Raw genomic sequence first — 15778 nt, forward strand, 5'->3', positions numbered from 1 at the left:
TTTCACCAGATTTTGGCTAGAAATCTGACAGCAGTCGTAATGCGGTGGCCTTAAGTCCGCCAGCACTAGCGGTCTTTCAGCACCCGCAGCTTTGGCGGACTCATAGAAGGACCGCCAAAGTCGTAAATAGGGCCTATGTCCCTTGGACTCTTCAGTCTTGCGTTGTGTTGATACTACTGCAATTCCAGAATCTGAGACTCATTTTATATACTGTAGATTATTTGAAAGTGTAGACCTCACCCGAGGGGTCCTACAAAATAAATAATTCAACCATCCTACAAAAAAATAATCTACAATTTGAAAAGGTTACGTACCTGGTTCCGAATTGCAATTTTCTGAAGTCCCATTGCTTACACAGACCCTGAAACGCCTCTCTGCACTGTTGTTTTTCCATGGAGATTACATTGTAGAATTTCTTTATCCACGAGTTTATATAATATCATAAACTAGTGCTTCCCAAACGTTTTAGAACCAAACCCAATTTTAAGAACGACAATCTTTCATGACCTACCTAGCTTTAATGGACATGAGGCATGCGATTGTTTAATGTAACTAGAGCATCATGTGGTAGCGCACTTTCAATTACAGACAGCACATTTTCCATTGAAATGGCCACTACATTTGCACAGACATACAGTTTTCCTGATAAAACTATATTGCACACAAATGATAGTGTGCGGAAATAGAGTTCAGTGAATATTTATCATTTCTACATCACCAAGTAAAGTGTCTTGATTCGTTTTGATCCTATTGAAATTTTTGTTTCTATCACACTTGAGAATTACACACATATGCTTCTTTTCTGGGTTCCTCACTGCTGAATGTGTAGTGGTCATTTACAGGCATTTACATTTTGTTGTATAAAAATGTAGCATCCAACAGTCTTTCCTTTCGCACTTTCTGTACCCCAGCAGAATTGATGCCTGTCCCATCTTGTTAAAGTCAGCAACCACCCTATGCCAGGTGGGGGCCACTGTGAAGTTAGGGCTGTCACTCTGGCTTAGTGAAGTCACCGACCACCGCATGGCAAGTGGTGGCTACAGAACAGTCAGGGCTGTTGTCCTGGAATGTCGCTGTGAAGAGGATTCCTGCTGGGGGATCATCCACAAGGGACCTGCCCAAGAATACCACTGCCAAGGTAACACTTACAGACTGCGGAGAGAGCCACAGAGAATACGTATGACATCAATGTGGGCTGAACAATTGTTGTGGTGGCCCGAAGTACCATCTGTAGAGATACCTATCTAGGCAGTAATAAAACAAAGATCACTTTCCTCCTTAAATAGGCTGCAACTACTGCCGTGCACTTTGAAAATGTTCATGGGGGCCGATTTTAAGCCCAAACGCAGCATTGTGTACTGATAATGTTCATGTCCCACTAATAATCTTAGACATTTCCTTTGATGTTGTGATACAACAATGTGAAATTAAGTATCCTGAAGGTCTATGGCACAAACCAGATGTTTTTCTTTATGTGAGGGTAGATTTGATGGAGAGCCAGCATGCTAAATCTTTTATTGGCAATAAACTTGTTTACCAATGGCAACTCTAAAATCGGATGATACTGTTTCATCTGACTTTTCTTTAAGACTAGGAAATACCATGGAGTAAAGTGATGTATTTTGTTGGCACTTTTTCTCTCGCCCACCAACTGAAACAGAAGGAAAATGTCACTTACCCAGTGTACATCTGTTTGTGGCATGTAGTGCTGCAGATTCACATGCTATGCATTATTTCTGCCATCTAGTATTGAGCTCGGAGTGTTACAAGTTGTTTTTCTTCGAAGAAGTCTTTTTGGAGTCACGGGATCGAGTATCTCCTCCTCTCGGTCATACTGTGCATGGTCATCGACTGTGTTGTTGGATTGTTTTCCCGCAAAAGGGTGTAGGAAGGAGTGGTAGAGTGTAATAATATAAATGTTCTATAAAAACAGTAAGTAAAAGTAGATGTCTATGCAAATGTAAATGTATATACATATGTACAAATAAGAAAACTACAACGACTACAGGCTTCCGGGGAGGAGAGAGGGTGCATGTGAATCTGCAGCACTACATGCCACGAACAGATGCACACTGGGTAAGTGACATTTTCTGTTTGATGGCATATGTAGCTGCAGATACACATGCTATGCATAGACTACAAAGCAGTTACTCTCTGTAGGAGTTGAAGTTGTTTGAAATAATGTACTTAAGACAGCTTGACCAACAATGGCAAGTTGCTTTGAAAATACATCTACACAATTATGTTTTGTAAATGTATGAGGAGTAGACCATGTGGCAGCTCTACATATGTCTGCCATTGGTATGTTTCCTAAGAATGCCATAGATACACCTTTCTTTCTAGTGGAATGTGCTCTAGGTGTGAATAAAAGTTGTCTTTTTGCCTTAATGTAACATGTTTGTATGCATTTAACAATCCATCTTGATAATCCTTGCTTGGAGATAGGATTGCCTTTATTGTTATCCTTCAATAGAGGATGTGGGTGTCTGGATGCAAAGTTTTGGCATTTTGTGTTTTCGCTTGTTGGGAATAGGTCTATTTCTGGTGTTCCCCACTTGTGAAAGCACTTTTGAAGTACCTAAAAGTGAATCTCCCATTTGTGTGTCTGTTGGTGCGTCCTGCTTGGGAGATCCGCCAGCTGATTGTGTATTCCTGGAATGTATTCTGGTACTAGATGAAAGTGATTGTGAATTGCCCATTTCCATATTGTTTGGGCTAGAAGGGACAGTTGAGATGAATGTGTCCTGCCTTGTTTCTTCAGGTAATACATGGTCGTCATATTGTCTGTTTTTATCAGAACAATCTTGTGTTTGAGAAGGGGTTGAAACGCTTTTAGGGCAAGGAACATAGCTAATAATTCTAAATGTTTTATGAGAAAATTTTGCTGTTTTGAATCCCATTCCCCTTGAATGGTAAGGTTGTTGAGATGAGCTCCCCAACCTATCATTGATGCATCTGTTGTTATTGTGGTCTGAGGCACAGGGTCTTGAAATGACCACCCCTTCATTAAATTGCTGAAATTCCTCATTGAAGGGACTTGAGCGTTTGGCGGTCCAACAACACTAGATCTTGCAATTGACCCTGTGCTTGAGACCACTGCTGTGAGAGGCACTGTTGTAGTGTTCTCATGTTTAGTCTTGCAAACGGAGCTATTGCTATGCAGGATGCCATCATCCCTAATAGTTTCACGACAAATCTTACAGTGTATTGTTAATTTGGCTGCATTTGTGGTATGAGATTTTGGAAAGCTTGTATCCTTTGTGTATTTGGATAGGCTAAGGCCCTTTGTGTATTTAAAAAAGCACCTAGGTAAGGCTGCACCTGTGCTGGCTGGAGATGGGATTTTTGATAGTTGAGAGTGAACCCCAGTGTATGTAGGGTCTCTATTTTGTATTGAGAGTGTTGTTGGCATTGTATAAAATTTCTTGATTTTATTAGCCAATCATCTAGATATGGAAAGACATGTATGTGTTGCCTTCTTAGTTAGGCTGCCACTAACGCTAGACATTGTGTGAATACGCTTGGAGCTGTTATGCCGAATGGTAGAACTTCGAACTGATAATGTTTTCCTGCTATCACAAACCTGAGGTATTTTCTGTGAGCTGGATGGATGAGTATATGGAAATAAGTACCTTTGAGGTCTAATATAGTCATGTAATCTTGTTTTTGTAGTGATGGAATGACGTCCTGTAGAGTTACCACGTGAAAGTGTTCTGACAGGATATATACAGTAGATTTAGAGATCTGAGGTCTAGGATGGGCCTGAGAGTGCCGTCCTTTTTGGGAATGAGGAAGTATAGTGAGCATACTCCTGTTCCTTGTTGAGAATGTGGGACCAATTATATTGCTTGTTTTAGTAGTAGCGACTGTACTTCTTGCTGTAATAGAACATTGTGTTCCGGGGACAGCTTGTGGTAACGTGGAGGAATGTTTGGAGGGGTAGAAATTAATTTTAGGCAATAGCCATTGTGGATAATTGACAATACCCAATGGTCTGTGGTGATGTTTTGCCAGTTGGAGTGGAATTGCTGCAGTGTTCCCCCCACAGGAGATGTGTGGGGTTGAGGGATGGTAAACAAGTCACTGTATAGATGGGGTAGTGGCTTGTTTTGAAGTTTGGAACTTGCCTCTGTTTCTAAAGTATTGGTCTATGTAAGATGCTCTAAATCCCCCTCTCTGGTATTGCTGCTGCTGTTGCCCTTGCTTTGCCTGGGAGGTAGAAGTGGATTGTGGCTTGAACCCTCCTCTGAACTGTTGTCTGCGAAAGGAGCCCCCATAGGGTGTTGGGTATAATGCTCCCATTACTTTGGCAGTGTCTGAGTCTTTCCTCAGTTTTTCTATGGCCATATCGACTTCAGGGCCAAACAAATGCTTTTTATTAAAAGGCATGTTGAGCACTGCCTGCTGGATATTTGGTTTAAAACCAGAAGAATGTAGCCATGCATGTCTACGTATAGTAATTACAGTATTGACACTTCTAGCTGCTGTATCTGCAGCATCAAGGGCAGACCGTATCTGATTACTGCTTATGGCCTGACCCTCTTCTACAATTTGCTGTGCCCTTTTTTGGTGTTCCTTTGGGAGGTGCTGTAGGAGTTCCTGCATCTTGTCCAAGTGGTCTCTATCGTACCTCGCTAGCAAGGCTTGCGAGTTGGCAATTCTCCATTGGTTGGCCGCCTGTGTGGCAACGCTCTTGCCAGCAGCATAAAATTTCCTACTCTCCTTGTCAGGGGGAGGAGCATCCCCTCATGACTGGCTATTAGCTCTCTTATTAGCCGCACTTACTACCACTGAGTCTGGAGGAACTTGGTGTGTAATATAATCAGGGTCTGTAGGAGCGGGATTATACTTTTTATCAATGCGTAGAGTTATTACTCTAGCTTTGACTGGCTCACTAAATTTTGATCTGCATGTTTAACCATGCCAGGTAGCATAGGAAGGCATGGATATCTTGAGTGGGTGGAGGATAGGGTGTTAAACAGAAAATCCTCTTCTAAGGGCTCAGTGTGCATAAGCACCCCATGGTATGCTGCTGCCCTGGAAACAACCTGCATGTATGCAGTGGTGTCCTCTGGTGGAGAAGGCTCAGAAGGGTATAAATCAGGGTCATTGTCAGGAATAGGATCTGCGTTGTATAGATCCCATGGATCAACTGTATCACCAAGTGAATACTGCGAATGAGTTGGTGAAGGTAAAGGTGGTGGGCTAGTGGGTGGAGGCGAAAAAGAAATTTGTGGTGAACGCGGGGGAGAAGTATGGACAGGTACTGGCTTCTCCTTCTGTTGTTAAATTTTTGCTGGTGGTTGAGCAGTGTCTAATTGTTCCTGAAAGGCCAGCTTCCTTTTGGTTTGTAGAGGAGGTGCAGTAACTATTCAGCCAGTCTCTTTATGGATGTGAATCCTGGATTGTCTTTCATCCATAACCTCCAGGATAGGCTGAATCTCAGTGTCCTCATCAGAAGGTCTATAAGATTGTTCCTGCAGTGATTTTGAGCTCTGTTTAAGATGGCTCGAAAGTCCTTGCTCTTCTGAATAAGATGATTTTTTCGGCTCCGAAGATGGAAGCTTTTTCGGTCCCGAAAATGCAGCTGGTTGTTTTGGCTCCGAAGCAGGTCGTTGAGGCTTCGACTCAGAGGAGTGAGGATGCTTGCTCGAGTCCGAAGCAGAACTCTTATTGGATTTACTCGACTCAGATACCGAAAGAGGAGTGGCCTTTTTCGGCGCCAAACCCAAAGGTCGGTTGACAAGAGTCTTTTTTCGGGCAGTGGTGTACCCAAGGCCTTCAATGATTTTTTATATGTGGGCGTAGAGGAAGACGTACTCACGTGCTGTCCAGCAGTGATAGGCCTATCTTCATCCGATTCTTATTCGGAGTCGGTGTCTCTTATGGAGACCGCTGTCTGCGCCTGTTCTTCCTCCATGATGTTGAGATGTTCCGTACTCTTCGACGCCATTTCCAATCTTCTAGCTCTCCGATCACACAGGGTCTCCTTGGATCGAAACAATCGACAAGCCTCACAATCTTTTTCATTGTGATCGGGAGAAAGACACAGCTTACAAACAAGGTGTTGGTCTGTGTAGGGAAATTTTGCGTGGCATCGAGGAAAACATCGAAATGGAGTCCGATCCATCAGGCTTCGACACAGTAGGCCCGAACAGGCCAGAGTTGGGTGAAATCTAGTTTCTGACTGTACTTTCGGTTAGAGGCTAGGTGGAAACGCGATTGAAACAATACCGACGATTAAGGGAGTTTTCTAAAGTTTCCGATTCAAAATCTCAGAGCGAGAGGAAACACGTCCGAACCAGACAGCGGAAAGAAAACAATCTAACAACGGAGTCGATGCCCATGCGCAGTATGACCGAGAGGAGGAGTCACTTGATCCCGTGACTCCGAAAAGAGTACAACTTGGAACACTCCGAGCTCAACACTAGATGGCGGAATAATGCATAGCATGTGTATCTGCAGCTACACATGCCATCGAACGAAGAGTTTCCATTTTTATTAAGTACAGATGTTTTCTATAGCAATTTTGGTGGAATGGGCAGTGGCATAATCCTGGAAATGAACTGAGTATTTCCTTTGAGTGATGTTTAGAACCAATCTGTCAGTGCTTATCACTTTCCACTCTTCCAATTTGAAAGTCACTGCTCCCACTACAGGGGTGGGTAACTGCAGGGACCACTGTTTTCTGTTACCAGGTGAATTGTTTCCTCTTGAATTAAATGTTTTGGGAGGGGGGGGGGGGTCTTTTGTTTGTGGTACCGCTTACGATGCTGCAGTCTTTGCAATTGCCTCTGATGTTGCTGGGGCTGGTACAGCATTTAAGGAGTCCGCCCTCTGTATTGCCAGTCTTTGGGTCTGTATTGTTGTTTGAAAATGTTTTTTCTGCTCTTTAAGACCAGAAGCCTTTTAGGATTTCGTTTCATTTTTCATACTAAACGGCTGTTCTTCAGTGTGTTGTCCAAAGAATGCTGATCCCAAAAAGGGAAAATTTGTGATCTTTAGTTACTCTTCAGGTTTTAAGGACCATCCTTAGCCATGAAGACCTTCTTAGTGGAATACCATTGCAATAGCCAGTTGCAGCATGCTCAGCAGAGTTTGACCCAGGGCTAATAAACTGACTGGAAACCAGGGATCTTCCTTAAGCATTTTCATAAAGGCTTGCTTCTGATGTTTTGGCAAATTAGAAACAAGTGATTTTATGTTGTCCCATATTTCTTTACATTTGTCTCTGAGAGATACAGTTCTGGAATTTTTAAAATGTGAAGGCCATTCCATCTTCGAACCTGTTACATTCAACCTTCTCCAGAGATGCAGCTAGTACTGGAGTGGATGCATGTTTTTGCACAATTGCAGTGACTATTTAAATCCAGCTTAGGATCAGTCTTGAGGAATTCTAGTTCTTGTTGAGAAGACATTTTTGTTTTAGAAGGCGAGTTATTGTTGCTTTGATAGTTGCTCAAGACCCAGGACAAGAGACAACAAATGACTAAGTGCTGCCCTTGTTTGGAGTGTCTCCACTATGACAGATACTGCTGGCTGGGGTATCTTCAAAGAAACATTCTGTTTCACCGCTGCGTCTGGTGAGAACATCCTGAAATGTTAGAATGTCATCTCTTGGAGAGACTTTGGATGGAGAATGAGCCAGTGAAGTCAGAGTGTAGGAGGAGAGTGATGAGACAGAATAAGGAGACTGAAAACGTGGAGTGCGAGATCTTAGTGTTCTGCTGACTAACGTGCTACGTGGTGATGTCGTCATAGTAGAAGAGAGCTTCCACTTCCTCCATGGAGGCAATGAGGTTGCTTTGGAGGTCTTCTGTGTTGGAAAGAGATACAGAGGCATTAGAGGTACCTGGACTGGGTCTTCAAATAGTAGTATCAGCCTCAGTGGACAAAGGGGGAGGAGGGGTTATTTCCGGGATCAGCAGCCAAACGAGGTTGATTGAATGGAGAAACCGTTGTTTTTACTCTTTTCTCACTTTTTCTGAGACTACATAGTTAAAGACAAGATACCATGCTGGACAGGGAGATAAAGAAATTTGTGAGCTCTTTCATGCTGATGGTGTGTGCGCCAAGGTTGATGTAGGTCTCGTTGATGATGACTGAACATAGAGCTTGAGTATCTGCTGAGTGGTGGTGAGAGGTTTGATTTAGAAGGAGATTGCGTCGTTGTCGATCTTGAAAATTTTGGCTGTTGATTATTTAGAATGCCATCTATGCCGAAGTGTCACTAAGCCATTCTTTGATGGTGAGCATGCCGGCCCGTCTCCTGACAGTGATTTCATAGGGCTTGGGTTCGACATTCAATGACCGCGAGTGGTGCCAGTGCCTGTCTCTGCCATTGGACCCTTTCTCTTTAGATCTCGCTCTGTGGGATCTTTTTCGGATGTTGGCAAACCTACAGAGAAATGTTGAGAGGCTGATCTTTCTAGCCTCTTGCATTCTTCTTCAGCCTTCATGTTCTTACTCATGCCTTCCCCGTACTTTACAGTTCTTTTCTAGACATTTCTTTACATATGTCACACTCCCCGACAGAGTGAGAAACAGGGCGGCAGTCCACATAGACCTTGTGGGCATCTGTACCTGCCTTCTTCCTTCCACATGAAGTACACTTGGAGAAAAGCTGTGGCATTCTTACTAAAAATGCTGATCAGGGACAGGAAAAAAGAGATTCGTCAACAGCAGATGTTAAGAGACAATGTGTGAAAATGTTAAAAATGTTAACAGTGATTTTCTGGGAGAAGCCTTTTATTTTTCAGAGGTTTGAAACCTCACAGGTGTTCAGAGATGCTGCTGTAGCAAGCCTGAAAAAAGAACAAATTCAAGGAGGCAACTGGCAGTACAAGGCACTGTAAAAAAGGAAGCCTCCCAAGTTCCTAAAGGGACGAGTATTTTGCTTCTTTACTATTATTGTAAGCCTACCAGGCTGCATTTCTATCTTCATGTACACAACGTTTAAAGGAAATTTTGCATGGCAGATGCTGCAACTCATTCTACTTTAAGGATTCCATGGCAATGTTACAGACATTTAGGAGAAAAATAAAATCTCTGCTAGACTTCCATTGTCTATGATTTTACATGAACTCATTAGTCAATGAATAAAGGCATCAATGATTAAAGGCATTCTACAATGCAATCTCTATACAAAAACAACTACGCAGGAAGATTTTCAGGGGCACGCAAAAACAGCGTAAAATACGATTTATCAACAAAGATGCCACAATGCACAAGTATGAATTATTTTTACACCAACAAATGGCAAACAATAAAGAAGTAGTACAAATCATAAACCAACAAATAAAACGCATGTACTAGAATTAGCAAAACTGCAGCAGATTAGAGGAAAAATTAAAAGAAATGCATACAAGAGGGGAGATACATTTTATGAAGACGTAGGGAAAGAAGGGGATCGAGCAGCAAAGAGCACTACAGATAAAACTGGTTTGTAAAACTGTGAAAGGCAGGCTTCTGCTGAAGTGTAGTAGGTTTAATATGGAGCCAACCAAATATCTTGTATTAGACAAACGAGCAGTGGTGTGGGAGGAATTATTTGTAAAAGGAGCTTTCACTAAAAGGTTTGGTTCTTCTTTTTGCCACTTCAAAATATCCACTTGCAAAACCTCTTTAGAGCTGGATGTTTTGGGATTTTGGGAATAGACCTGTAAAGCATAACAATTTTAAAATAGTTATGAGGTCTCTAAGGTAAAGCAATAAACTTCTGATAATGGAGTGTTATCATCATAACTGTGAATCTATGAGCTCAGCTCTTCTGCCACAGCAGGTACTGGAAGATCATAACAAAAGGCATATCCACCATTTACACTGAGAGAACAGTCTATTTTTCTGAAAGGTGCTCTTTGGTCTGTCTTTGAGATTTTCCAAATTTCATAATGTGCTTATTAGTTTGAGTACTCTTGGACCAATGTGTAACTATTACCGTATTCTTCTCTGAATGCTGAGATCCTTATGTTCGTCCTGTGAATTGTCTGGGCAAAAGACAGATTTATAGAGCCGGGTCATAACCATTTTTTCAATATAATCCATTAATCGATCACATTCCTCCGTAGGAGAGCCTAGAAAAATTGAAGATTATCAGACAAATCCATAGAATGTTTCTCGCTTGACATTAGAAGACAACAGTGAGGAACACTGAAATCTCATTCAAGGTGCAATATATTATATCTTAGAAGATAGGATATTGAATATCGTACAGTTGCCACACGAAAAGGTTATATGGTTTTTAAGTATATGTAATAGATATTTTATGAATGAATAAAAACATCACTTGCATCTACAATCAGAAAAAGGAAAGCACTGCTGTTTCATTGCGTGTATGATGTACTGTAGAAGACAGGGAACTCTTACACTTGTAAATATTTCATCACCAATAAAAAACAGATTTCAGAAGTACTCAGCCATTTCATTTAGACTGATTACGTTTGTAGAAATGGTAACATACAACTGATGATTCCCACCAGTTGTAAAGCATCTCACGTTTTGAATATTGTCTGTGTCAGAATTTGAGGCTCATTTAGTCATTAGGTTTCATTCAGCCTCAGGACAGTGACAACTTGGTACATGTATCAAAACAGTACCAATCACATATCTATAGGTATCATTGCCAGGCCTCATCCACAACTCTTTCCCAGTCAATGAATCATGCTTGTGCTATGATGAGTTTTAAATATGTGGTGTATTGCAGTAGATCCCGGATGAAGACAATGATGTACTACTCCCCTGTGATTACTTTCTCTCCATCACATGCACAGATATACACACCTATCATCAATACACACACCATTATCTCAACTCCATACTCATCTCTAACTCAGCAAGTCTCAACCCACTTTTAACCAGTCACTATCAGATGAAGTCTCCATTTCTTACTAACCACAACTCCATCCTTGCATACCCTGGCCAACACCACAAAATCAACTAAGTCTCTTGAAGGAATTGTTCAAGAGACTTAGTTGAATTATACCCTCGATCTCCAATGCCTACTACCACATCTGCAACCGCTATCTAACCCCCAATTGTACCCGGACAGCTTCCCAGCCTCAATTTTGAATATCTCCTAATATTTGCTCCATCATGACTGTACACCTGCTTGCTCTTGATGTAGTTAACTTCAGTTGCACCCAAAATCATTTGACGTTTCATTTTCCTAAAAAAATTCCTGAAATCGCCAATCCCATGTATCTACACTGCTTTAGCAATATAAATGCCCGGCATAAAGAGTTTTTTCAGTAATTCAGCCGTTTTCAAAAAAGCAGGTAAGTTTATTTCTGATTCTTTAATCATCTAGTATAAGAAAGGGCCTCTTTTGATATGGTCCCCCACCCCCATTTGCCTAGCATTTGATGTGGTTTCAAAGTTGCTAGTGCCCAGAGCCCCTGCTAACCAGGTTCCCTGGGCCAGATCTCTTTCTCAAAACTGTTGGAATGCATTGCCACATTTTAGGTGCCACTGTAAGTCCCTAGTAAAAGGTACAAAGGTACCCAGGACATGAGGTACTAAGGGTAGGCCAGATTGTGCCACCCTCAGGGACCAAGCTTCCAATTGCACCCAGTACTGCTGTTGCAGGCTGAGTGGCCTCGTGCAATTCTAAATTGAAAACTGACATGGCCCACAGCCTGACTACTATGTCCACTACACACTGCATTCAATATAGGGAAGTCACCCCTCTGGCAAGTATTCCAGCCCTAAGGCAGGGTGCACTATACTGCATGTCTGTCCATAGATGCAAGAGCAATATGCCCCTACTGTGTCCCTGCCAAACCTGGGGCTTAGTAAGTGAACAGAGGGGCCATTTTACATGCATATGCTGGACACTTGTCAGTACCAGGTTCACAGCAACATGATGGCCACTCGACACCCTGGGTTGTTTGTTACCAAAATGTACCCAGGGGCCACCTTAGAGGTGCCCCTTGCAGACTAACTACCCTTGCATGGTTGCTGGCCAGTCACAACCAGCCTGCCATCACCAGACAAGATTCTGGAACCCTGGGTCCAGAGAACAAAGCCCTTCCTGGGCAGCGGTGTTCCGCCTCCTCCCCAGGAATGTGCATAGCCCTGCCTAAGAGCTTCAAAGGGCTTACCACCCTTGAAACTCGACCCCCTGCCCTGCTGCTAGCAGCAGATGCCGACCCCCCCCACACCCACCATTGCAAACCCCCATTTTTGATGGGAGCTACAGCGGGAAAATGCACAAAGGACAGGAGGAGTGACCATTCCCAGCTTGCACCACCCCTAAAGTGCTACATGCAAGGTGAACCCTCCATTTCATTTTCCTCCATCTTGCATGAAAGAAAAAACGCCTTTCAGGGATAGGGAAGTGACATCTGCCCACAGAAAGTGGTCCCATAGTGGGTGTAGCCACCCTAAGGTAGATAACTCCTTGGTCACTACTAGGAATGCCCCTAAACGCCCACTAAACACAGTATTTAGGGGCAGCCCTAGACCTGCAGATCAGAATCCAAGGACACAAGAAGGCCAGCAACAAAGAAATCCCAAGGCTCGAGAACTGCATTCCTGGGGGTGGACGAATTTATTGTGAAGCCTCTGAAACATGTGTCAAATATTTTGTAGTCTAGGCCCACTGGTAAAGACCAACAGAAATATGTTCAAGTCGTTGTTCTTTATTCCTTTGGTATCATTTAACTGTTTTTACAGTGTGGGTATGTGTCGTGAGAATGTTCATTAATCTAAATTGAGGTATAATACTATATTTAATATACTTTCAATGATCTGTCAAACTAATGTAAAAAAATCAATTTATATTAATGAATGAATTTTATAATTTTGAAACAAATCAAAGTGGTTGTTATAATGTTTAAAAAAACAAAAAATAAAAAAGCCAATTGTGTGTCAAAGATCACGTTTTTGTATAAAATGTTGAAGTGATTAGTGAGGTTTCTCTTTCTTTGTGCCTACGTTAAATCCCCTTCCATGCTACCTTAAATTAAATTATTTTGACGGTATCCTTTTATGTTTGGTCAGGCAATCAAGTTCCACCTTTTCCGTGCAGTTACTCAGAGTCAGGGACTCCTCTGCTGCTTATCCAGCCTGATGCCTCATGTACCAGGGGCCCGAGGAGAACCTTAAAGCCACTGGGCTACCAGGGTCCTCAAACTGGTCCTAAAACGCCATGCTCTTTAGGTCACCAAACCTGGTGTGGGAGTGAGCTCATTGCAGTGCTGTTATTCCAAGAGGTACTTTTGAGACTGCAACTCACCCTCTGTGCCTTTGTTCAGCCAGGTTTACCCATCTTGCTTATGGGATTGTGTGCTGCTATCTGCAAGGCCAGAATCTTCATGGCGTATTTATATTTATGGCTTGTGGGGGTAGGGGCGGGGAGGGGATAAGACGGAAAAGGAATGGATAATTATCTTACAAGAGAGCACATGTTGGGTGTCTAGCTGGTTGTGCCACCAGGGCCGATGCTTGCTCATCTGACACACTGGTCTGGAGAACGGATGCCTTGCTGGAGCCTCAAAGCCAAGTGCGGTCTTGTCGGCCATGTTGACCAATCCTTGTGTTTTTCTACTTCATGCGTTGAATGCCTGGCATCTTGAAGTATTTATCTGCAATCTGGAAGATAAGCCTACAGAAATTCTAAAATGGAGCGGAAAACTAATAATGCTATGCACACTAGTTTAGAGAAGTAGTGTGGGAGGGTTTTGAGGCATTGTATAGGATCATCTCAAAGAAGATTTAAAATGAACAGGCCACTGGGGGAGCAAGGAGAATAATGTGGTGCATAGTGATAGCTGTAACGTGCACAACAAGGTGTGTTACCACTGTCCTGATCGCATCTGAAGTAAAGTATACAGCTCTTGAGGCTAAATCTCCAGAAATGCAAAGCTAGAACGGAAAAAGGCCAGAGGCTGGCAACCAAGAGGTGACTGCTTTCAGCGCATCCTCTGTGGAGGGCATGTGCCAGAAGAGAAAAGAGCGCAGAAAAAGTTATCTTTAGATGATCGATACAGTACAAGTGAAAGGGACAGTGCTTTGTTATATGATCAGAATGTGTGCACTGCAACAGTGCTTCATGTTAAGTGATCGGCATATGTACAGTGCACATTCTGCTGCTGGTAGTGTCTGGTAGTGGTGTTAGCAGTTCAGTGATCTCCACATCGTTCCAGGCTTACCAATACAAGCTGGAGTCCGAGTCAGCCTATGATGATGTTTTAAGGACACCGTGCTTAAGTGCTTTCTTGTTCAGATTTTTATGACATATTCATTGAGCTATGTGTGTATGATTTTGATGTTTAAAGCCGAAGGTTCTGCTAATTTCGTACACATCAGCTAGGCCAGAAGACAAGCCCACTACATGGAGCTATATCATTGTGTCTTGTTTATGGCAGTTAAATGCCAGGATAGCAGACTAAGTGGCGTATCAGTCCCTGGTTGGCTATATGTTAATAATTCTTAGCTGCTAATGTGTGGCATACCATGATAGGATGGGTTGTTAGCAAACTAAATGGCATATCTGATGTCTGCATGGCGTATCTGATGTGGTTTGCCTACCAGGTAGTGTTGGAAATGAGTGTGTTTTCTGCATCCCAATACCACAGACTTAATTTCGCTTTAGTACAACTTTTATATAGAACATCTATTGTTCTAGGAACACCTTGGGTGTGATATGTTGTACATATAGTTTGATAAGTAAGGTACAGCAGATTCCAGATTACAGAAACCAAGATGGGATTGGGAAAGAGAGGCTGTGGGATCATGGACTGTATTAGAAAGTGCATTGTAAAATACGTATGATTTGAGGCACCGGGAGATGAGTTATGCTGAAAAAGTGGTGCATTGACCCAGGTCTCTAGGTTCCAAATTGAGCCACTTAATCATTGGCTCACATATCCTCAAACAAGGGAGCAGAGGAGGGAGGAACAATCTGCATAAACAGAGAGACTGAAGCTGAAGCCTGGCTTTCGACTCAATATCCTGACACAGACCTGGCCGTCTTGTCTTCTGTTATTCTCAAAATGTTCTCCTTTTTTTTTTTAGTTTTCATAAACCAGTTTGCTTTTCTTCACGTTCTCATTTTTTTATACCTTTCACAACCTCATAGAGTTCCCTTAGAAAAACGGTTCTCAGATTTTTAAACTGTCTCTATACAAGCATTACAACAGAAATCCACCCATTTTTGCAAACAGTTTCGACTCTGGCTTCAGATCAATGTAGGGGTACCAAGGGGAGAAATTTCACCTCGCCAGCTCTCTTGTGGAACAGTGGAAGCCAACGTGTTTATCACTGATTGTAAAGTTGTGTATAATACACAAATGGACACCGAAAGAAGTGACTACCTAGGACAGTATATTTCGGAGTGTATTCTTTGATTCTCCATTCTGAACTGTCTTGCTTTCACGGCGGAGTACACTTTTCATTGTGGGGTTACAGACTCAGTTGTAGCGAGTCAAACCATCCAAAGTTAAACAAGCATTGAAAATGCCAAGATGTCTTGCTGTAAATGAATGCTGCTTGGTAATGTGAAGTATTACACATAGATAACATGGGAATGGACATGTATTTGTGTGGAAGCAAATAACTATACAATAATATTGCTGTAGGTTGAAAGGTCAGGTGAAAGTTGTATTGTACTGTATTGTAATACTATTACAAAGGTGAAAGTTGCACTGTCAAGCCAGACCGAAAAACCCACGTAGGTTGATGTCTTCCCTTCTTTCACCTGTGCTGCTGCCAGATACAAACACCATAAATTATCAGACACTTTAATAACATTATCAAGTTATATGTGTGCCCCTGAAAG

The 15778-nt window shown here is 42.4% G+C and overlaps 1 protein-coding gene across 1 annotated transcript in view; it reads right to left on the reverse strand.

Moving 5' to 3' along the window:
- Nucleotides 1-15778, reverse strand: part of LOC138266187 (rab5 GDP/GTP exchange factor-like) — a 108595-nt gene that overhangs the window by 52679 nt on the left and 40138 nt on the right. Inside the window, exon 6 of the mRNA XM_069214666.1 lies at nt 9938-10073. Coding sequence (XP_069070767.1) covers nt 9938-10073 — 136 coding nt within the window. The remainder of the gene's footprint in view (nt 1-9937; nt 10074-15778) is intronic.

The sequence above is a fragment of the Pleurodeles waltl genome, chromosome 11 (genome assembly GCF_031143425.1).
Source record: "Pleurodeles waltl isolate 20211129_DDA chromosome 11, aPleWal1.hap1.20221129, whole genome shotgun sequence".
Lineage (NCBI taxonomy): Eukaryota > Metazoa > Chordata > Amphibia > Caudata > Salamandridae > Pleurodeles > Pleurodeles waltl.